The following is a 24,274-nucleotide window of genomic DNA, read 5'->3' on the forward strand; positions in this document are numbered from 1 at the left end:
CACCACCACACGCACCGTGAGTGCATATGGCCAAGCCCCGCCACGCTGTGACGAGCACCAGCGCGATCCATTCCTAATGGCGATTTTCCTTTCTGTTACGTTCCTTGTTGTAAACTGCGAGTACTGGCTACCCTGCATACAGCTACGGGAGACTGGCCGGACTTCTGGAGAATCTGGAATTTGCTTTTAACAGCACTGGCATGCTCTTCGTGTGCCTCTGAGGCCTGCAGCCCTGACGCGGGACTAAGACCTGTAGATATTTCTAATCCCACAGACTCCATTGCACTCACAACATAGCAAGGCTGAAATTTTTACATGGAGTCAGAATATCAAAGAAATATTTCTCTGACACTTAACATAAGGCACACACAGGGGAAGGCTGGACAAGGGAGAGATTGTGACTGTGGACAAAGGGGTGCAAATTTTGCTCTTGCAATTGAAGGAAAGGAGAAAATTCTCTTACAGACGCCTCTCACAACTCAGATCCTACAACATGGGATGTATGTCCTGCTTTCCCCACCAGGCTTTACTCTTGACTCTGCTATTCAAATCCCAGCACCTGTCATGACGCAAGGCTTCAGAAAAAAAGCCTCTGCATGAGAGCATCCACAGAGTCCCACGCAGTTCTGGTTTGACGTTACCTCTCTCAGAGCACTAGACATCAAATTGGCCCGCCTCCCAGGCTATGGCAGGAAACACACAAGCATCCTGGGTGGGTTTAGATGGAGATGGAGGAGCTACAGCTCTTCTCTGCAGCACTGCATGGTGGGTTTGCAGGCTGCAGGCCTGCTAGGGGTGCTTTCATGGAGGAGTTTCCTGCATAAAGCACAGCTGTAGGAGCCCACCCTGTGCCCTGCTGCACACCTCGGCATGAGCCGTCCGATGCCCGGAGCTGCTCTGAGCTGTCAGCCACCTCCTGTGGCACAGGCAGATGTGCAAGTGGAGCTTTTCACCTAAGAATGGTTACCATGAGCAGGAAACAAGTCAATGAAAACTCCAGGCCATAGCCAAATAACCTAAAAATCAACATTGCTGGGGCAACTGTGGTCTAGGACAAGCATCATAAGCCTCTGCATCGCTTCATGTACACCACACGTAGCACAGCAGGTACTGGCCACTGGGCAAAAGTATGGAAAATATATACATTAGTGCTGACTAGCTTCTGAAAAACACTGACCTTTTAACCAGTTAAGCTGTAAACAAAACATTAAAAAAATCATTCTGGTTTGAAGTGTGCATGAAGTACGTTCCTTAAAAGGTAAAGACCAGTGTGTGCTTTGCAATGAGAACTTAAAAGCCCTTAGATGTATTAATTGTACCTCAAAACCTCTTTGAGGTAAGTATATTGAATATAACACATATAAGAGAGATATATGATGTCCACATTTTATGAAAGTACAGAATCATACACAGACTCTGCCATATGCCAACAGCTCAGCCCAGGCAGGATTTAGACCTGAGGACCTGGACTCATAACTCCCTCTCATCTTTGACAGACAGCAATGTCTCTAACATTGGGGAAGACAAACAAGCAAAAAAATCAACTCCCAAAGAATGCAAAAAGAAATGATATGGAAACTTGTGCTGACAAACATAAAGCAAAGGTGAAAATACACACACGAAAAGCCTTTGCATAAAATTTATGATCACGCTTAGGCTGAACAGAATTGAAATTTGGTAGTGATTTACTTTTCAGTATCCAAAGTGTTTCTTCTCTTCACAAATGAATAGGAGCAGAGCAACTGGCCTTTGCAAGCAACTGTTAAGGCTTTTTTTTTTTTTTTTTTTTGCTTCAAAGGTATGAGGAATTTTCTCTGTCCTTCAGGGTACAAGCATCACCTCACCCTGATGAAGTTTCAAGATGTATCTATTTTGTTAAAAAGAGTAGACTCTCTAATAAATGAATTACTCAGAATCACACAATACTGTATTAATATTAATCGATTCATACAAACATTAAAATGTAAAGTCAATGAACAGTTTTAAGAAGTCATGAAGCGTGCCTTAGTTATAGTTTCTTCCATTAGAAACAATATTAGAGAATATTGGTTTCAGAATAAAAACATTACTCATATTTAACTTAGCAAAGGTAGAAAAATGCCAAGCAGCATTCACACAAACATAAACCACGAGATTCTTGGAATACATAAATGATTTGCTTACCTGGAACATCAATTAATCTCTTATAAACATTCAAGAAGGCTGCCTCTGCTTCTTTGCTTCTTTTACCCAATGCGTCAATCTAAAGGGGTGATGAGAAAAGAAGGCTTTAGATTTGTTCCAGTACAACTCCTGTAGTCAGAGCTATAAAAATAAATGAAAATATTTCATATAAAACTAGTTAATACATAAAAAGGGAACTTGAGCCTCCTGTGTACAGCTCCTATAGAAGCAGCCTTATAAGAGTATTTCTCGTATGTCTGTACTTAATGTAATTTAAAGTCCTTTTTCAGCGCAACAGGAAGCATCGATAGTTTTATGAACACTATTGCCTATTATCATTTGTTACTTTAAATCTTAAAAAAAAAAAAAAAAAAAAACAGGCACTTGGCAGACAGGCATTCTTCTCAAAAACTTTTCTTTTACCCCTGACTAAGATCTAACACAACAAATGGGAACCGCATGTACTTTGGACATCACGCTCTGCCTTTATTGTAGGAAACATATTTTCCTCTTATTTCCACTAAGCCTGTGAGAAGATGAAAAGCTGTACTTTTGGGTACCCTCTGATACTTAATACTAAATCTCTGAATCTTCTACATGCAAATGCATTTTCTGCTAAAGCTTAAAGCACAGACCATGAAGGCTGTGCTGCCTTGCGCTGCTGAGCTGGAGACAGGCTGCTCTGACTAGTTTCTGTTCTTATTTTGTATTAATACATACAGTACTAATCTGAGAAGCTGCCTGCCCAGGTGAGGGAAAATACTGCCTCCCACAAGCTATTATTTTCTCTAAATCTGTATTTTCCTCTAAAAATTTCATTTTAAAAGGAAAGGCAGCTTTATAGCTCTGAGAATAAAATACTTATTCCACTGCAACTTTTTTTTTTTTTTTTTGGCAAGAGTATTTTCCTAACGTACTGGAAAACAGAGGATTTACGATTACTAAATATTGACAAAAACCACACAAACCCACCCAGGACTTGGCCCATTGAATTACTACGCCAAAGCAGAAAGAGACAGAAAGGGAAGCAGGAAAGTCTGGCAGAGCTCTCCAGCAGTTTACCGAAATCAGGAAACTAAAAGCATGCAGATTATCGTTCCCATGTTTTAATAAAAAGCAAGGAAGGATCTGAAGAACTACAGATACAAAGGCCTGATATCAATTCTTCTGTGTATTTGAAAAGCAGTTAATATTATGAAACCATTTAAAGGTGCGTACGTCAACATGTACTAAAAAAGGAAGGTCCTGTCTGAAAAACGTCCTTGAATTCTTTAACCACTTTATTGATTCGGTAGATAAGGCAGGAACAATGGACAGAGTTTACTGTATCTGCATTTCAGGAAAGTATCTGATATTTTATTATACAGGAGGGAGGGCAGCAGGGCTGGAAGGCAGGCTGCAGCCCGACCTGCCGCACTGGCTCGCGGGGAGCTCTGGCGCAGGAAGCACAGGGTGCCAGGGAAAGGAAACGGCGCGGGGAGGAGGAGAGATAAGCGCAGGGCGCTGCTGGGTCAGCCCGGTGCCGCGGCTGTTTGCCTGCTGCCGGAGTGCCTTGGGAAGGGAAGGATCCGGGGGGAGAAGCCTGCAACAGAGGATGAAAATCATCGAGGAGATGGGTGCGGAGAAGTGCACAGGAGCAGCGTGCAGCACCTCCATGTGGCTTCAGATCCGTCTTGTGGCCGTAAGTGGCCTGTGGAGAGCGGCATGGAGGGGATCAAGGCCAGAAAGCTAAAGTACGAGGCCAATTGTAAAATTACACACAAGCACAACACACGACGTATAAACCGAGGAAAGGCTTGAGGAGAGGGGTCAAGGAGGAGAATAAGGACGGCAAAGGCATCTGCACAGCGTTTGGCAGCCCCACCAAAATCTGGAGAGAGATGGGGAGAGGTTGTGAAGAGACGAGTTACTTCAGCACGAGACAAGGCTGTAGTAGGAGAAGCAAACCAAATTCCTTCTTCACTTACAGCACCCGAAATCTGGATTAATTTAGGCAACTTAATTGAGGCGTACCATGACTGAACCATGACCTATTCTTATAAATTTAAAAATAAAGTACTGGGGAGGTGACAAGCAAGCAGCATAGGCCAAAACGATGTGGACCTGGAGAGCAGCCCCGAGGTCCCAGAACACACCGGCCGTGCTCTCCGTCAGAGTGCACCAAGAAAGGCTGTGGGAAGGCGCCGGGATCTCGGCGGGCGTGTGATGCGACGTGCTGGACAGTGAGGGATTGATGGTTGTGAATAACCCATTTATTAATCGGAATTCAGGCAATCACAGATGGACCGATGCTCATTAGGGAACGAGAACATAAGTAACTCGGAACATTTTCACACAAAGAGTATTTGAAATTAGAATGTGGAACAAACTGCCAGAGCCGGAGAAGCACCGGGTAGTGCAAACCATGCTCGAGAGTATCAGCCACCGCTCGCGAGCGGGCGAGAAAGGAGGGGGCAGCCATCAGAAAGGCTTCTGCAGTTGAGATATTTCATGGGTACATGAAGACAGACTTTGAAGGCCAAAGCACACCATATGTTAGACTTCTGGACTTCAGCGTTCCCACGTACAATTTTCTCTCGCTGCTGCTCAGCACAGTACAGCCAAATTTAAATTACTATTATTAAAGACGATTAGCATCACAGAACTCATTCTGTACTGTATTTTGAAAAATTCATTTGCCCCTTCTAGGAAAAACAAGGCTTTTAAAATAAACGCATTTCTATTTCTGTGAAATAACTGAATGGATTTGTTTTCCTATTACAGCTTCTTACATTTTAATAAAGGGCATTTGTACTTATGTTCTCCCTAAATATTACAAAAGGTATGGTTTATTCACTACTCGCCAGTTATATTGTGATTGAAGTATAAAACAGAATTGAAAACACCATATTCCAAGGACATCAGAGATGCTCTGATGGCAGCAGTTTGTAAATCACTGAACTTTCACACCTTTCTTTTTTTTTTCTCCCAGAATTCAGAACCAGAACCCCAAACAATCCCACCAGGCAGAAAGATTTTTTTTAAGTAGTTAAAAAAAAAAAAAAAAAAATCAAATCAAGCTGCCTGGCTTAAAGTTCTATTAAAAATGAGCTCTGCAGCTATTCTGTATCTTAAAATACATAGTTTTAACCAAAGCACTATGATGACTTTAACTAGAATAAAAAAGAATTAAGTATGCCAGTTTCCAGCTGTGTAAGGAAATATGGGATGAGAAGGTCATCAAAATAGCAAGATATAAATAAAGTCCAGAGACAAAGGAAACAGAGCGCTGAAATGACATGGAAATAAGCATTTGGGAGTTCACTGAAAATTTTTCAATTCAAAGTAAAATTGGTTCGGGAGCCAACAAGGATCAGCTGCAATCAGATCACACTAAAACAGTCAGTGAATATATTATAAAACTCTTGCTGAACATTTTTATTTGACTCTAAAAACTTGAGGGACCCAGAAAGAAGTCAACTTATAATCACACTAGGGTAGTCTTGACATGAGCTTAGCTCCACATCTTAATTTATCTAAACCAGGCCCCATTATGTCTTCTCTTACCAGAAAGAAACAACAGTGACCTCTGTATTCCCCACCACCCCCATAAACATATGTTCACTTTTAAGTTTTGGCATACTATTTGTCTTGATAATACCATTGGAGCTACACTGAGATAACAGAAATGAGACACGAGGAATCCTCCCTCCTTCGCACACCCTTCATCTTCACAATCTCACCAGAGCAGCAAGACGCTCGTTTGAGAGCCGCCCTCCCTTCATCCACCTTATTTTTCCAGGTCAAGTGCTTTCATGAGTTGTTGCCCTAAGTACCGGGTTGCTCCCTGAGGCTGAAAGACACCTTCCCCTCCAAAACCATCTCTCTCCAGCTGGTGTGCCAAGAGCTCCTTGCTCTGCTCCCATTTTGCACTGGCAGAACAGCAGCAGGCTGCCCAGCACTGCTGCCATGCTGCTCTGGTAGCACGGTCAGCCCATTTCAGGGGGGCTTGGTCAGTCTCCTGTCTACTACACCTGGCTAAAATCTAATCATCATCAATGCAATCAGCAGTTTTGTCTCCACATTCAGGTACGCATCGTAAATCTGGCCACGTATGTCAGGGAAGATGCCAAATGCAGTTTCAGATTAACGTTAACTCCTTCTGTTTTAGCTCCGTACAGACAAATTCAAAAAGATGAAAGCAAAACCCGTGGCTTTATTTTGGAATCTGTCATGCTTCGTGTGCCAAGAAATTTCAACATTAATTAAAATCTGATGCCTACTGCACCACAGATCACCTGGACTCAGCAGGCAGATCTGCAGAAGCTGCACGGTTCCTGCTCCGCCACCGCAGCCAGGCAGGCTGAGCGGTTGCGTTCGGAGCGAAGGCGAAGCAGGCAGGTCAAACTCTGCAAGGAAGGTGGAGCTGCCAGGTGCCAACGCGTTCTGCATAGACACTTCGATTCTCCAAACTGATGGGTATCAGCATTTTAACATGCTTGCAGACAAGGTGACCAGCACATGGCCGCGATGAGTTCCTTCTATTTGCATCGTTCTGCATTGCTGGGGTTTTCTTCTGGTTTTAGACTGCTCAGCATGCCAACTGCTCCCTGAAGGGGTCACGTTGCTTTTGGTGTTGGTATGGTATTACCTAAGAATTAGCGATTTCCTTGAAGCACTATTAACTTGTACACAGAGCACGAGTCTCAAACACAAGCGTTCACGCAGCTGTGCTAAACATGGATTTTGTAGTCCTGACTCTTCTACTTATCATCATTGCTCTTCAGCTGCAATTCTCACTCTCATTAACAACCTCAACATGAAAGATACTAACTTGTACTGTCCTGCACCCAATCTGGAACCAACTTACCAAGAAGAAATAAACAATTTAAACAGGAATTTATATTGCCGTTCCATTTTTAAACTAAATAGATGCCTTAACGAGAGACACGCAGCCCCCTTTGCACACAGAGCTCCCCTACACATCTTTGCTTGTATTGTTTTGCATTGCCAAGTTTTTTCATTTGTCTTCAATTTCTTTGAGTTACCTAAGTGCCATTAAGAATTGTAAGAACCATATTAAACAAAGGGAAAAGCATGATAACAACTCATTAACGTAACATTATTTTAAGCCATATTCTTGAATAGCTGCCTTGGAATCAAGTGGTGGATATAGCAAGCATTATTAGCGCTACACAATGACATAATTCTTTCTTTTAAGCCATTACAATAGAGCTTAGCTGCTCTCTCACATAAAACAGTACATCAGCTGCTAAGGTGGTGCACTGTAACAGCTCTACAACACACTGCGTGCGTATTAGGGAGCATGCAGTGTATATCTGCAGTTGGCTTGATTTCCCTTTCTTTATACCAACAGGTATCTACACAGAAAATTAGTAAAAATAGAGCCCGGTTAGAGTTTTTGCAGCTGACAGAAGAAAAATTAAAAATATGATTTTATTTTTCTTCTCTGCTACAATTAAAAAATTTTTGAAGCAAAATTAAAAAGAAATGATTCCTGTGCAGCTGCTTAAAGCATATGGTATGTATTTTAGCTGTGCTATAAATTCTTTAACAAAAGTAGGCCCTACAGCGGCTACAATTCCAATCTGTTTAACGAAGCTGCGGGTGCCGCGCGCAGCTACGCTACCTGGGAAGAGCAAGGGAAGAGCACGCCACCTCGCCAGCTGGTTGGTTTAACCTCAAGTTAACAAGAGAGCTTCAAGAGGGACTGAAATCCTTCAACTTTTCAATTCTACTTCCCTCTACTGTGAAACAGCTGCAACCTTGAACCCTTGAAACCTTTTCTTCCTTTCGTGCCCAGATAAATCCTGATTTTCCCAGACAAACAACGCTGCCATCCCCTGAGGAAAGCTCAGCTCCCTCATTCTCACAAGACAGCTTCTTGCTGCTATTCCAGTCTTTGATCTTCCTTCCCAGTAAAACAGCCCAGCCCAACATGTGCCTCAAGACATTGACAGCAGAATGACAGCTTTGTTTAAATAGCTTTTACTATTTGCCACCCTGCCTTCAGATCATTGCAGTGGTGGGTCTGCTACGACTGCTGAACCTCTCCTGGATCCTTCTGTAACCTGCATGTCTTCCTCCACACTTCTCCGGGCGTTTCTGAGCAGCGTTTCTCAGTTTATGCTCTCACTCTGCTCCTCATCCATCTCTCGGGCAAGCACCAAATGGAGCAGCCCGGCTCCCTCCTCCTGCCTCGGGCCACCAGCTCCCGCTCCTCTTGCATCAGATCCAGCGATCACAGTGTTGTAGCATGATTCAGCTCACTGACTCGATGAAAAACTAAGCAACGAAGGAGAGAAAGAATTTATTTTCCACCGTGTCGGCGAGCTGAACTGACTCATCCTGTACGTTTGCTAGACTCAGCACAAGGAGGAGGTGGGCACCCCGGGCTGGGGCAAGGACACTTGCCTACGGCAGCCCCGTGCTGCCATGGGCTGGTACAGCACGGAACCACACTGTCAAAACGTGGGTGGCAAAAGGAGGGTCAAAGTGCTGGAAAAAAAGCCAAACATGTCAGGAAGCAAGGAGGGAAAAAAAGCCACTTTGCAGGTGAATGTGACAGAAGCTCAATTCTTCCAAGGCGAGGCAATAAAGCAGCCGTAATTACCAGCTGTGTGCTGCACTCCCCGGGGACACCGAGCACCTTCAGCGCTGGCAGTCAGCAGCGCCAGGGGACGTGTCCCCCGAGGACAGTAACTGTGTCCAGGGCACCCTGGGGACACTGAGCTGCTGCTGAGGGCACCAGAGCTGTGCTCTTGTCTGGGTCTCAGCTGGGGAGCAATGGGAGGGAAAGGGGCGCCAGCACCACACAACCTCCAACCGGGGGACTTCGGCTTCCTTACAGCCTGCACACCTTAAAAAAACAACACCTTTCTAGCAAAGGGATCAGCAAATTATTCGCTGCACGCTGCTAACCCGAGAAGAACTTGCTGTGTTTGGTTCTCAATGTTGTGCACAAGCACGGGGTGGGATGGAGGACAGCTGCCGCTGAGGAGCACACGGGCAAGCTCGGCACACGACACAGCAAAGGGGGACAGGGCAGGAAGGAGAGAAAGCGGTGACAGCCTGTGCCATCCCCCCTCACCTCCAGCCTCCCAGCAGGAAAGCGACTGGCTGCTTTCATCTGCCCATCAGCCTCTCTTCCTGCCTCTACAATAAGCAGTGGCCTGGACCCCACAATCGCTTTTCTCCCTCGAAATGATCCAAACTTTTCTTCATGTATTTTTAAAAATAGGGCAGAGGAATCCTTGCAGCCACGAGCTCATTAACTGCCTTTGTGCAAATCTACCTGCGCATAAATACCAAAATGCAATCTTTTGCTCATATTTTATACTGAGCTGCCCTCTTACAAATCACTGCTGCTTTATTACAGCAAGGCAGAAACAGACACTGGCCTGTATTAAGCCTTGTAGTAATTCTGCAATAAATACAGGAATAATTCTGTATTTGGAGAAGCAGGGACTGGATTATGATGACACTCAGCAGAATACCGCGCCCTGCACAGCGCTCCCATCCCCATTCCTTCCAGCACGCTTCAAACTCTTTTTTTCTTTTTTTTTTTTAAGGATGAGAAGATACTTCTGACACTGCGAACTGAAACAGTGCTGCCTATCTGAATTTTGCATAAATAGTTTCCCACCACTGTTAGCATTTCACCCAAATGCGTGGCAGCGGCATAGCGGGCCTTAATATAGACAGCCCACCAGCTGCCAACAGGAATTTCAGCACGTTGTCACTTACATAAAAATAAGAGGATTTGGGTTGATCCCCCCCCAAAGTTACCCCAGTAGTGATGGCTGTTTCTGTACGACTTGCCTGCACACCAGACAGGATGGAGATGAACCTGCAAGAGCTTCGGAAAGGTGCCTGGTGCTGGTATGTGTTTGGCTGGCATTCCTTAGCTTTGGGACTTCATCTGTTATCCCAATAGCTGAATTTCTGCAGTTTGAGAGTTTCTGCAGTTCTGCCCCTTGCTCTGGAGTTAAAACGTCTCTTCTCTTGGGGAGATTTCTGACCCTTGTGGCAGCAGGCACCCTCCATGCTCACCAGGAAGAGCGCATCTGCCTTTGAGATGCTCAAGTAAGTATATTTAAATCACCTTCCTGTTGTTTAAACTGCAATCAAGCCAGACGAATATAAATAAATAAGAATAAATAAGTATTTGCACACGTGTGTAAACAGAAATGAAATGCTGCTGAGCTGCTGATACCCCAAAAAGCAAGGAGGGCACGCCTCTGCCCTCCCCAACAGTACTGACACGAAGGCACAGCCCCCGTGCTCCCCTTATACAAAGGAAATTACCTACCACCCCCGCCCTGCAGAGTGGATGCTGAAAGATAACAATTACCCACCAAAAAGACCAGATTTACTCCATTTTGTTACATGGAGTGGTTTAATGGGACTTTCATTGAAGAGTGGCGAGGCTCCGGGCCGGGCTCGGCTCGATGCGAGCTCTGAATTTTGATGTATGCTGTTGACTTCCACAACACAGAGCAATTTGTAATAGCTTTGCCACGCTGTTGTTTTCAAAGCTCCTGCTACATCACAAGCATTTATTTCTGACCACAAAATTACATTTATTCAACAGAAAGCAGCTCAGGGTCTTTAAGAGGTTAACTTCTGGAGTGCTTGGCTGCTCTCCAGCCTCTGTACTCGAATCAGCGCTAACGCAACAGCACACAACAGCACCCAGGCTAGCCGTGATTAATAGAGTGCTGAATACGCTGCTTTCCACATACACACACTTTTCATTCCCTTGCTTCCATAGATCATGGACTTATCCTCAAAATATCTGACTGAAATTGAATTTGGCTTCTCTCTCAACCGTTCATTTCCTATGTTATGCAAGGTTATATCCTTTTCTGCATGAGCAGAACCAAACCAGCTGCAGCTTTTGAGAAGAAAATGTGTTTTCAATTATGAAGCTGGCCTGAATATTGAACCACAGTTCTACTGCTACTCTAATTGAGCCATCATGGAGTGAACCTACAGGAAAGAAATTGTATTAATTAGGTTTGTAAATTTAACATAAGGAAATTAAAGGGGGGAGAGGGGGTATCAGGGTATCAGCTGAGGAATAACTCCTTCCAAAATGCAGAAGGAAAGCGTGTCCAAAGTTCTTCAGGCACACACACGCATTATTAAAGCCCTCCTTCAAAGGCATGATTAGTAGTTCCAGCACACCAAACAGATTTTCAGCTTCTGTTGCCTGCATATGGAAAATTATTAAATTACTCTGCTGACCAAATTAATAGTTTAAAGAGCAATTCAGCTAAGTGGGGAGCCAGAGTGGTCTCATCAGAACGGGAGCACTCTTAAAAGTACTTGCTTTGTGAGAAGAAAATGAGAAATGGATTTCACAGAAACGAAGCATAGCGTGTTGTTTCGGAGTATGTGCCTTAAAGGGTTCTCCAAATGAGGGATTACTGCATTACTGTTGGACAGTACTGCTATGCCACATGAAAAGAATGCTAATGACCTCAGGAAATCCTTTCCCAGCCTTAAAATATCTATTTGATGACTTCACAAATACGGATTCAGACATTAGATTTCCATACCACAGCTTCAGCTCTGTGAATTAACATAGCCCAAGAACATAAAGTTTTATTTTTAAGATTTCCCATACAAATATCCAACGGCTCACGTAAACGTGGTAATGCACAATGACCCAGTGGGTCTGAGCACAGCTTACTGAGGTGGTTGCTTGCCAACTTGGAAATGATAAATAATGATTTTATGATTGAATGATAAAGCTCTTAAGCCTTTCTGATTCTGTCCTGCATTTAGCCCAGCATACTGTGAGCAAACCATTAATAAGATGCATCCTCGGGTTAATGATAAGCAAACAAAAAATGAGATTCAAGACAGAAATGTTAGGAATTTTACACCTCAAGTTAGTGAGTTCTAACCGTCTTGCTCCCAATAAGCTTTTTATACCCTCTATGCCTTAAACCTTCCAGGAAAGTTAGAAAAGCTACCCACAGAAATCAAAAGGACAATGTTACCGGCTTTCTATCAGACACAACAGTCTATTGATTAAAAAAGAAGAAAAAAAAATGCATCCAATTTCCATTAAAATCCTAAACAAGGAAAAAGTACTATAATGAAATTATCAATGACAAATTAGTAGGGTTTCACATTGCACTAGGAATGCATTTTTAAATTTGTAGCATGTTAAAATTCATTTCATAATGCTTTAACTGTCATCCTAAAAAATCCACACTTACTTAAAGCACCAACAATCTGTACCAAAAAAAAAGTTATTTCCAACAACTAATGGAAACTGCAGATTTGATAAGTGGAACAGTTTCATTTGCAATTTCTTTTGATTGAGATAAATATCCACGGAATATGGAATGTTATGGTTTTTGTTTGTTTTGTTTTTTACTTGTGAGCATATTATACAAAGGGACTCTACAGAGTGGGGCACGAGGTATCAATATCCATGTTCAAGCTGAGAAGAAAATCTGGCTAAAGTGATCAGTGTATTTATTTTAAAAAGTGAACTAGCCACAGGTTTACAAGCAGATGTCCCATAAAGCATGCTTGGGAGGATATTTAAATATGCGAGCTTAAGTTAACCGCTCTCCAAGTCACGTCGGGCTTGCTGAGGGTACAGTTCAAGGACAGTTTAAGTCAACCTACACTGGCACGGCTGCACTCCTCCTGCCCTTGGCTTTGCTCTTCTGGCCTCTCCCCTGGCCAGCAGGAGCCTCAGCGAGCTGGGTCAGTGACCAACCTGGCAGAAAACTAAGCCAGCAAAAAAGAGGGGAAAAAAGAAAACTTTGTGCTCTCCGTGGGATCATATAAGCAGAAGTGTGGAGGGAAGGCAGGAGGTGGGGAGGCAGTACAGAGGTAGGCAGGAAGACAGCGATAGCCATGTAAAGCTACCTAAATACCTCTGTTCGTTAGGGAACTGCACCTTGTGATTTGTCTGGCCTTCCCTAGTGCCCTGAGCCCACGGAAGGAGTCATCCCATGTGGCATCTGCACAGGCCTGCTTCCCTTCTGGGGCAGAATGCTAACTTAATATTGCTCTGACATGCCAAAACACCTACTTAGTTCTGTCAGTAGGGAGCAAGAAAAGGGTGGAACAACAGCAGTACAGGGTGGAGATAGAAGCGAGGGGCAAAAATGCAGTGGAGACCACATGGTTGATGGAGAAGCTGTGTCATACACGAACGTATTTTCCTAGCTTCTGTACAAGAAAAAGATGATGAGAAGGTGGTGCCCTGAAGTTCAATAGGAACATCCACAACGCCTACAGGGGCGTGAACCAGAGCACTCCAAGAATATTCTTTACCTGCTGCTCCAGGACACTTCCTCTCCAGCAGAAGGTATCTATTCTCACTACTTTTCCTTTCACCTCTCTTTATCTGAATTACTTATGGTTTTGTTGTTGTCATTGTTTTTTTGTATGCTTCACTGGGGCTGCAACTTGTGAAGTGTCTGTAGCAGAAGCAGGGAACCTCTTACCAGCAGATCACTCCCCGTTTCAATTTCTTCCTCCCTGCAGATGTCCTAGAGCACTTGTGCTGTGACACCAAGACCTGCCCCAGCTACATGGCTTGCAGAGCCATCTTGGGAGAGTAAGACGAGGCAACTCCAGCGGGTTTGGAATGGAGAAAATCCTATATACACCGAAGGCAATTTGTTGTTGACCTACCTGGAGCATTCATCTCATGACCTTTCAGAAAGCCAGTCTTAACAATAAACAGAGGCCAAATCTATACACTGAACAATAAATTATAACTCAACAGAACAGGCTAATATTCTCAGTATTCTGATTTCTTAGCATTCTTAGTATTATTACTGATGCCCTTAGTATTTTGATTCTGATATGGGAAAGGCAGGGGAGGTTCAGAATAGACATTAGGAAACATTTCTTTGCTGTGAGGGTGGACAGACACTGGAGTGGGCTTCCTAGAGAGGTGGCTGATGCCCCATGCCTGTCAGTTCAAAAGACATTTGGACAATGCCCTCAAAAATATGCTTTAACTTTTGATTAGCACTGAGGAGGTCAGGCAGTTGGACTCAGTGAACTTTGAAGGTCCCTTCCAACTGAACTACTCTGTTCTATCCTATTTGTCTCCAAAACAAGGTACAGTAATTAAATCTATAATGAAATACCACAACTGACAGTTAGCTGTTCCGCATTTATGTGCTCAATCACAATTAATTCAGTTCTTTTAGGTTTCTAAAACCCTGTCTAGACTACAGAAACTGGAATCACTGCCTAAGGAGATTCAGCAGCACAATCTTGTGACATATTCGTGCTTCACTTAAGAGGGGATTTCTACCAACAAATGTTACCCTTGTAATTTATGAGATTGAATTTATACCAACATAAACTTCACTTTTACATTAGTGAAGCAGATCTGTACAAGAGGAGTGTGCATGAACCACACCAAGGTAATAGTGAACTGTCTCCAATGGGCAAGATCTAATGGGATAATATTCCTTCACTAAGCAAAATTTTGATTTATGTTTCTTACTTGATCTTCAGACATTCCCTTCATTATAGAACAGTACTGAAAGCATACATACACTTCAGTCAGTGCTTTGCAAGCTTGAAACTAAAGTGGAAAGGTTTTAAGAGCACTGCAATTCACTTGGAACAATTTTAAAGTGTAAATTTCTATTGGCAAATGGACTCACACAAGTCATTCTTTGTTCTCATAAATTGCTATTAGATATATCAAGGACAAAGTTCTCCTATTTATTTATTTATTTCTAGCAGTACGTGGGAAATTGGATAGTAAACTAAAAAATACCATACTGCTTTTAAGATGAAAAATTATTGTCTATTTGGGATATGTGTTTAGCAGGAAGTACAAGTAATCAGAAATGCAACCCTCATTACAGATAATAGGAGTTGTGCACTTAACTCCCTGGGCAGACTTCTGAAAACATGCTCCTGAATTTCCCTGTGCTCTGATGGGAACTGTAACAGTACAGGATCAGCTCACAACTTACTACAGACTGAGAAATTAAGAAGTTTTGCTGCTGGAACACAGCTGACCTTAAAAGTAGGGCTCTGAAATGTAAAAGTGCAAGCTAAAACCTAAACCTACCCCGCCACCCTACCCCCAGGAACTAATCTTTATAAAGAGAAAAATAATTTGCAAATTTCATCCATGGCTTTTTCCTAGAGGCAGTACAACAGCTCCCAGCCGGCCCTCGCTCATGTGATGTGAGTCCCTCAGTGCTGTCCTCAATACTGCAATTGGCCTAGCTGCCATTTCCTATAGAAGTTATTTTTTCTTCAAAAATAACAACAGTTGGCCTTTAAACTTGCGATGACTCTAATCACATGTTTCTCAGTGGAGCAGTGTGAAGACAAACCAAATAAAGAGCCAGCACCAGAGCTTTGAACTCTTTCTGTTGGTTTTCCAAAAAACACCTGCTAACTTAAGGCTTTCCAACAAGTCCTCTAAAATACAGTCTTTTACAGCTGAAAAGGTTTACACTAGAACTATTTTAATATCCTTCATATTTTTGTATACACACATTACATTGCATTCATTAAGCATTCGAACTGTCGAGTCGCTGAGGCATACCGAGTTATTGTGTGCCACCTGAGTCACAACAAGAGCAAAAGTTTACGCTCAAGTATGCCAAATGCAGAGTGATTTGACTAGCTGAGCTTGTCCAGCACAAACGCAGCGTATCACAAATACATCCAGCACACAGCCAAATGCAGAAAAGCTGAACCCCATCAATGCTCCCTGCTCACAGGTCCCCACCCGGCCACGCTGAGAGACTGCGGGCACGCTACTCACATGAAGCAAGATCAAAAGCATCAAGAGAAGCAGAAGCTCTTACCTCTCCTTGGAAACTCTTCAGTAATGGAGCTACCTGTTTGCGAAGGTCCTAGAAGACAGAAGCAAAATATTTCATCAGAAAGTGTGAAAGGCTGTGTCGTCGTCAAGTTCTTCCCAAGCCTGTTTTCAGATCTTAAGTACTCCGTAAGACTTCGTTGTACCTTATGGGAGCTCTGATTAAAGTAAATGTAAATCCAGAATTCATTTTGAACAAGTCTGAATTTCCAGTTTGATGTACACCTGTACCTGTTGCAAACAGCATTAATTAACAAAACCGAAAACTGTAGTGATGTTAGGTAAGCACTAAACACCTTCAGCTCATAATTCAGCTGAAACGCTAATACGATAGAAGTAAATGCCTCTATCTTCCCAAACAGCAGCTACACCTCTGAACTTATGCTGAAGAAATTTCCACAAATGGAAGCCAGGCTTGAAGGAAGATGACTCTGGACCATCAGTCCAGCTAAGAGTTTTGTCATTTTGTAAAAAGACAAAATTATTTATTTTCTGAAGAGTGCTATGACTTCAGTCACTGAGGAACTGGAGATAGCCATACTGAAGATGGGAGCATTGTTTGTTGGTTTCTGTATAACTCAAAATTTCTTTTTCCAGAATTACAGCACACTTCACACTACAAAATTCATTAAAATACTGTCCACTGAACCACCCTCATAGTTCATAGCATAGTTTGACTTACCAACCGAGATAAATTAGGACAATGGTATACATCTATCTTTTATAAAATTCTCAGTGGCTCTGCTTTTAAACCAACGTAGGCCTAATTTACTTACTAATTCCCAGCTGGGACTTACAAAACCCAGATGGGGCTGGATTTCCCAGCCTTGGAGGGTTTCGTAGGCCCAGCTGCCCGGAGCTGAGGAGCTGCTGAGGGCCAGGTGAGAGCAGGGGCCTCCAGCCCAGCCCCGTGACGCCCCAGCAACACAACCGGGGCAGTCACGAGCTGCTGACATGGCCGTGAAACCTTCCTTGCTTCCCACAGTCCCATAGCTAGACTGAAGCTCATGGAATAGGGTCATAAAGACATCTTTGAAGTATTTTCTCTCTGTATTAAAAGTGCCCATTGAAGCCTTGGGCATTTCAGAAAAGAGGGTCAGCACAGAAAGTTGGGAAGTTCTCTCTTCTAATGCAGTAACGCGTACTTTTACGTCCCGCGTCTCGCAACAGATTGGGCATTAAACCACACACCAAAATACCCTCAGCCCTGGGTTTAATCTGTTTTGCTGAAGGAAAAGAAGGCTTTTGAGAGAAGTGGGTTTTGTCATTTAAATGACAGGTCACAGAGGGAGTTGGAGAATCGGGAGTTCTCCCTGAGAAATGGCTCAGGGGGCCAAATGCCAATGGAGCTATCAAAGACAAATGATCAGCCAAATTACACTTCTTCCATGGTTACTGCATACCATACAGCTAATCCCCACCACGATGAGGGTAATGTCACAGCTTTATAAGCTCATGCTTCCGTACCAAGCCAAACAACGCTGCTCTTCTTAGACCAAGTCAACTAAACGTTTCCTGATCTTTTCTGTCGTCTATTTTTGGACAGAAAAAGGGTAGATACTGTCCTTGTGTACCATGACTGTCAATAAATTACGCCTCTACCAAAGCAAGCTGGCAGGTTGAGCAGCTTTTCCCACTTCCTGACTACGCTGGGAGCCCAGAAGGCTTTGCATGTTTTATAGCTTATTTTCCTCGTAACGCGATGATGATGACATTGAAGAAAAAAACAATAACCATCAATGGCAAAATAAATGCCTACATTCAGGGCCAAAATCTGGCGTGCCAGGTTTTAATGCACAGTGAAATTGTAAACTGAGACCTAAGACTTACAATCAGGACACTGGCATTCTTTTAAACTTCATAAAATCAGGGAAAATTACACCATTCAAGCAAAGCAACATTTCATGAAATAAAAATCTCAGTTCATAGGAAATCATCGGGTTTTAAGGCTCCTGGTTCCTGGTATCGCCTCTGAATTTACTGACTGGTTTGGCGCCAGCCAGCAAACTGATGTCAAAGCTGAAAGCAGAAATATAGGAGATCTAATTCAACACCAGCCCCAAGCCTCGTGCTTGCACAGCTCGTAAGCATCAAACATTATCCCCACTGCCTAAGCACCAGAAATCACCCAAGATACTTTTGCAGACGACACAGCGCCGCAGTGACATTCAGGAAAACAAACCACGGCTGGTTGTGGAGGCGGAAGATGTAAGCATTGCTCCTCTGCGTGCATGGTGAGCCCTAGCAGAGCCTGCTATCGAACCGTGTATCTTGTATCTGACGTGCACTAACTTCTGAACGTGCAGAACTTTTTATTTCATGATCATAAACCATGTCCGGACTTTGCCTTCCTATTCACTTCTGATAACGAGTGATGTTGCTGTTCGTTGGCTATGGAGGACAGAAGAGAGAGAGGAGCAGGAAAAGGAGGGGAAATATGAGGAGCATCCCAAAGCCAAAGAAACAGCTGGTCAAGCTGATAAAAGGGGGGAAAAGCCATTGAGTACAAAATCTGATTCCCAAACATCCTTCATTTAGCAAATTCAGGATGCTAAAGGCTCATCCCAGCAATCAAAACATTACTGAGCAAAATTCATGCCATAATGGCAAAACATTATGCTTGGAAACGTAGGCATAATGGGGAAACGGCTTATGCTATGGAAAATGTAGGCAGCAGCTTCTGTTGTTGGTAAAACTGTTTTAAAAATATTTGGTGACAGAGGAGAAGGCAGCTCGAAGTGTTTCAGTCTCACAGGCAAGCAATCGTTTGTACAGCAGTAATCAATCCGGGGCAGTGGTGGGACACGCTGATCGGTACAGCACACTTTAACAGCGCAAAATGCTTTGACAACTTGAAATCTTAGCCATAACTTTGAGATCTGCTGCAGCTGAACAATGCAGAGAGAGCATCCCCTTTCCATTATCTGCCCAGAGCAGACAGGCTAAGGGAAGTAACCAGAAGGAATTTGCTCCAGTGTTTTAAATGCAACCAAACATGCCATGCAGGTAAGTGGGTAAATGGCAGGCAGCGCAACAAAAGGAATACACCCCTTCCTCACACCGGTTTTGGCTGTCTCCCTCTCCTCCCCCTTCCTCCCCCCCGAAAGTGCTTTTAGGCTACTTCTTTAATTCCTTCCTTGGCTAACCAGCATCAAAACTTTCGACAGTTCACAACAAAAAGGAAGTGAAAATAAACACACAGAAGTCAGGATTACATGAGCCTCAAGTCACCAGCTAAAACTCTGCCGGTGAGATTTATTTTTGGCAGTTCGGAAAAATTCCTCATCAGACTTTGTCTCAAAAGCCTGTATTAACATCAAATAGAATTTTACCTTCTCTGCACTGAACTGAACAGAAAGAAGGACATTCGGTTTGGACCCGGGGGAATCTGTAGCGTTGGTTAGCAAGGACACCATATGATTTATTATCTGTTTAAAGTGTGGTGGCCTTTACTGCCTGGGTTTTGATCAAAACAGGAAAAGCAACCAACTCCTGCACTCGCATACAGCTAGCAAATCACTGCGATCAAGCAGAACAGCTAAAAAGAGTACATGCAATTGAACATTAAAACAAATGACAATTTATCAGCACAAATGCATTGAAATATTCGAGCACTCCTATAAAATCACATTATTAGCCTATTTTTCCATGCCATCTAAACGTGCTCCGTCTTTCTGTGGATGATTTATCGGAATGGAGCAGTTTTCTGAAAAAGGCTCTATCACAGACAAACTCAATAGCTGAAGTAGAGACTATGAATTAGGATGCTGTATCATTATCTGAATCAAATCTGATAGCTGAAAGCTAATATAGCATTTTCCTCTTTACAGGAGTATAAACAACTAGTTTATATTTTGATCAAATGGCTACACAATGAAATCTGAATCCAAATAATTTTTAACTCCCTTTCCATTCACATTAAAAATAACTCTATGGAAAATAAGCCAAGAATAAATCCATGGTAAAAAGCTGGGCGACAAATGCATCTTTCTGACAAGTAAATTACATTATTTATCTATCTCTATCTTAATACACTGCGTGCAGTACAAAGGACATATCACTGGTCAGGCTACCAATGCTGTACTGGTAATTCAGTTGAGGTCTAAAGCTGTACAGCACCTCCCGATCTCCTCTCCGACTGCTCGATCTCATTTACTTCCCAAATGCTTATCTCTAAATGTCACAGCGAGAGACCTACAACCCTGGGTTGATAAAGTGGTCCAGCGAGTTAAGCTTGACCTGTACACCTTTATCACCTGCAGAAGTATTGCACTCGTGTAAAATAAAACAAACCAAAAAAATGGGCAAATGTTCTTTCCTATCCCTCCTGTGCCACCCTTCCTATGATTTGTTCTATATATTGTCTACTTGAGACACGCAATGGCTGGCGAATGTCACTGTGTCTGGCAGAGGAATCATAATGAGAAGCAGCCCACTTGTATCAGCATCGGTGACATCATTAGTTCAGCTGTCACTATCTATTTCTGAGCCGCCTTATCACCGGCGAGATGCTCCGGCTTTCCTGCCACCCTGCCCTTCCGCGTTTCCTCCCTCGTTAGCCCACACGTACAGAGGAACTGACGAGCGGCCCCGCGCTCAGACTGGCGAGGCTCCGCGTTCGTGTGAGAGCCTGCGGAGAAAGAAACAATCTCCAGCACCCAGAACAGAACCGGGACGGATTTGCTGTGTGGGAAGGTATTTATTTGTCAGCTCAGTCCGCACGTAAAGAAGGACGGGCACGGCCCCGCAAGGAGCTCTCAAGTCCCAACCTGCCAGCCGGCTGGAGCCCCTCTTCCACCGAGCAGCGTGCTGGCTCAACTCATACTCATTTCTGGAGCCTGGGGGGTGTTTATCAGGGTACCCTTGCAGGCAGGGTTCCCTACACTTTGTCCACGCAGCAATCATCTCAGAAACGTCGCTGAGCATCGCTCTTGTGTAAATGGAGCTGAAAGGGGGAGAGGTAAAAAGCCGCCAAGCAGGAAGGATTTGGGAAGAACCTTGGCATCCACTTCTGAGCTGTTTGGTCGTAACATAGTTACAGGACAACTTGTCACTGTGAAACACAGGAATCAGCAAGTTAACTATAATTACTAGCAATCAGTTTTGCTGGTTAATTAGAGAGAGCCAACGTGTGCATAAGCTTCGCCCTGCTATGGGCAAACTGGTGCACAAGCTGCGATCGTTCAGGCAGATGCTCACCTACCCACGGTTAAATATTTATTTCTTTGCACCCACAATTATGAAGCAATACCGAATTTATGATTTCTTCTTCAGAGATCCTGGGCACACGTTTGGAGGTGTACTAAGGGAAACACAGAAGTTGTTATCTGTAATTAGTTTCAGCAGGCTCCACTTAGCTTTGCTCTGAAAGGTATGAAACCGAAGACCCAGACAGTTGTCCAAACAGGTATGATGCAGTAGCTTAGATGACTTACTTAATTCCTAAAATATAAGGCAAATTAAATCATATGAGCAAACAATTTATTGCTCAATTTACACTGTGATTTAATGAGATATAAAACCTCTTATTGCTTAAGGCTGCTAAAGTATTTACTTGAAATCTGATCATTAAAGAATGAATCACGATGTTATCAATTTTCTATGACTTTTCAGTTATTTTAATATACTAACATGCCAGTATTTTCCCTGTACAAAAAAAAATTATTTGAAGTTACATTTATAGATGTGTTTCAACCGAGCACAGAGATAAATAAAAAATCCTGATTTACAGTAGCCAAATGTACACCACAGTATTCTGAAATATTTTAGCTCACAGATCTTGTGCAAATTCCATTAGCTTTAATTATTTATTAGCAGTAGATTTAGATTACTGTTCTTGACCTATTTTTCAGTGTATGGACCCACCCAGCAAGAAGTGAAAAAATATTCCATTTGCGAAAGGCTGATTTAGTGAGAGCAGGCTTCTAGCTGAAAGTAGAAAATTAAGCAAAAACACACGCATTGTAATTCAGGGGGAGAAGCTCGCACTTCAGAAAGGTTATGAAGCAGGGCATAACCAGTCTGCAGAATTAAAACTGAAAGAGACTCCCTGAAAAGAGAGAGAATCTTTGCTATTTAACCACCTCAGACCTCTGCCACATGACAATCCCCGAAAGAAGCGAGCCTCGACAGCTGACATACAGAGAAGTCTCAGACTATTTGTGGAAATACCCTCATTCCCACCAAACTCTGCAGGCCACATGGGCCCTAATAACCCAAGGCGAGCAAGCATTTTGGGGCTGCTCCTGTGGTCCCTTTCGCTGGCGAGGAGTCAAAGCCTGCTCTTCCCAGGCACGAGAAAAATGAAGCATCTGTGAAGGTGTCTACTCGCCGCGCTTCCTCTGGTCTGGGACTGGCACGGTGCTTTCAATGGCACTACTCACTTGAGCAAATCTTAATGGAATCTTCTTATGGCTTCTTCCAAGCTAAAATAAACATAAAGCTAACAAGTTTACTCTGTGCCTATGCAGCAACGTATAAACAGACTGGTTACCTTCACAACTGTTTAAAGAATCAACTGTGCAAAAGAAGAGCTGTTGCACCCATATATATGTGTCTATGTATATATACACACACATATGCTATATATAATGTAAAAAAGATTTTTTAGACTAACTTTACAAACGAATGTAGAGAACTATGCATTTCAGAATCATGTTGAAACCTTGCCGTCATTTATAAACCAGTAAGTTAACATTGGCTAGAAAAGACATTGAACAGAAACAATTCAGAACTTAAAAACTGGAGTTGCTAGGAAACAAAAAAAAATCATTCAAACAAAAATGATTGAGGTAGAAGAGCTCTGGAAAGAGCTAATTCTAAGCAAATGAAAGCCTGATCACTAAAATTACAGTAGAGAAAAAAATGGATGGCTTATTTCATAGGTCACCAATAAGTGCAGAAAATCCACCACCATTTTTAACAAACTTACGAAGTTAGAAAGCTGCATATTGGCTAATAGCCCCAGGAGGATTTTCCTCCTGCTAACAGTTTGTCCTGCTTTCTTGTTAAGCCCCATAGTCCCTGCTGAAGGTTGCAGGCAATACCAAACATACCCTGCCAGACCCTTGTCATGGGAATAACCACATGTCCCTACCAACCCAGGTCAGCAGAACTACTTATTGTGCGTAATGAAACACAATTTGATTAGCCAAATAAATATTTCAGAATCTTTGAAGCGCGCTGCTCCTGCCGGCAGGATAACCACGTGTCAGCGAAACCCAGGAGCCTCCGTTCTTAGGGCTCAGGCCAGTATCTCTGCATATGCAGAAGATAATTACTTGGTACCGAGCTTTGCTAAGTGCCTGCAGATTATTTTTTTTTAGCTGTGTACGCCTATCTAATAAAACCGCAAGCCAACTGACTACTTTGTGTGCATCCCTATAAGAAGCCTCACCTGCGTTTGCCCAATCTTAATCACAACCACTCTGTCCCTCCAAACCTACACATCATTCCACAAGCTCTCTTCCTTTGCAGCTGAGGCTTCCTGTAAAAAACATCCTTAACGCTCCTCCCAGAGCACATCCTGTATTAAATCCTTCTCCATCCACTCCAGCAGTCTCATTTCCACTTTGAAAGTCTATAGCCGAAGAGTTCACAATGCTGCCCTGATTATTCAGAATTACAGCCTGCAGAACAGAGGTTTCTCTTCAGTGTAAAATGGGGAACTTCTGAAAAAAGGTAATTATTATGAGTCTTAAAAAATTAACGTGTCTAATGAGAAGCTAATGACATGGGCCATGAGTCTGCAGAAAAGGCATCTAAGTACTGTGGTCCAATTAACAACACCAGTTCAAACACGGACTAATGCTTCACATGGTGAATGTAAAAAGACGAATATTTAATGTGAAACCATAATTGCACCTGCAATTTTCCCTATTCCCTCCACCACAAGCAGAGCTGTGTCTGAATCAGTGCGCACCCTACCTGAGCGCTCAGTCGCGCCTTCTGGCAGCAAGAAACCAGAGACCTGGGTGCTGCGTGGCAGCGCTGCGCTCACCAGCCTGGGGTTTCTCCTCGGTCTCACGGAGAAGAGAGGTAGGGCCATTGAGAAACGAGGCATTTCAACATGTGCTTCCTATTTAGGGAAAGTGAGGTTACTAAAAAAATGTTCCAAACCTGCTACCAGGTAGATTGGAAAGATTTCCAAATTACAAGTATCTTGCTTTAGAGCCAGGTTAAGTTTGAAAGAAGAGTAATTCTGTGCTAAATATTAAAATAAGGAATCAGATTTTATCCTCACAGATCCTTACTGACTACATGTGAACT

The 24,274-nt window shown here is 43.1% G+C and overlaps 1 protein-coding gene across 13 annotated transcripts in view; it reads right to left on the reverse strand.

Moving 5' to 3' along the window:
- The window catches only part of CUX1 (cut like homeobox 1), a 268,818-nt gene that overhangs the window by 146,326 nt on the left and 98,218 nt on the right, over nucleotides 1–24,274 (reverse strand). For all 13 annotated transcript variants that reach the window (XM_080563165.1, XM_080563174.1, XM_080563173.1 and 10 more), the window contains exons 3-4: nucleotides 15,993–16,040; nucleotides 2,164–2,242 (exon numbers count right to left, since the gene is read on the reverse strand). In XM_080563165.1, the coding sequence (XP_080419291.1) occupies nucleotides 2,164–2,242; nucleotides 15,993–16,040 (127 nt within the window). The remainder of the gene's footprint in view (nucleotides 1–2,163; nucleotides 2,243–15,992; nucleotides 16,041–24,274) is intronic.

The sequence above is a fragment of the Anser brachyrhynchus genome (genome assembly GCF_964034855.1).
Source record: "Anser brachyrhynchus genome assembly, chromosome: 20".
In the NCBI taxonomy this organism is placed as follows: Eukaryota; Metazoa; Chordata; class Aves; order Anseriformes; family Anatidae; genus Anser; species Anser brachyrhynchus.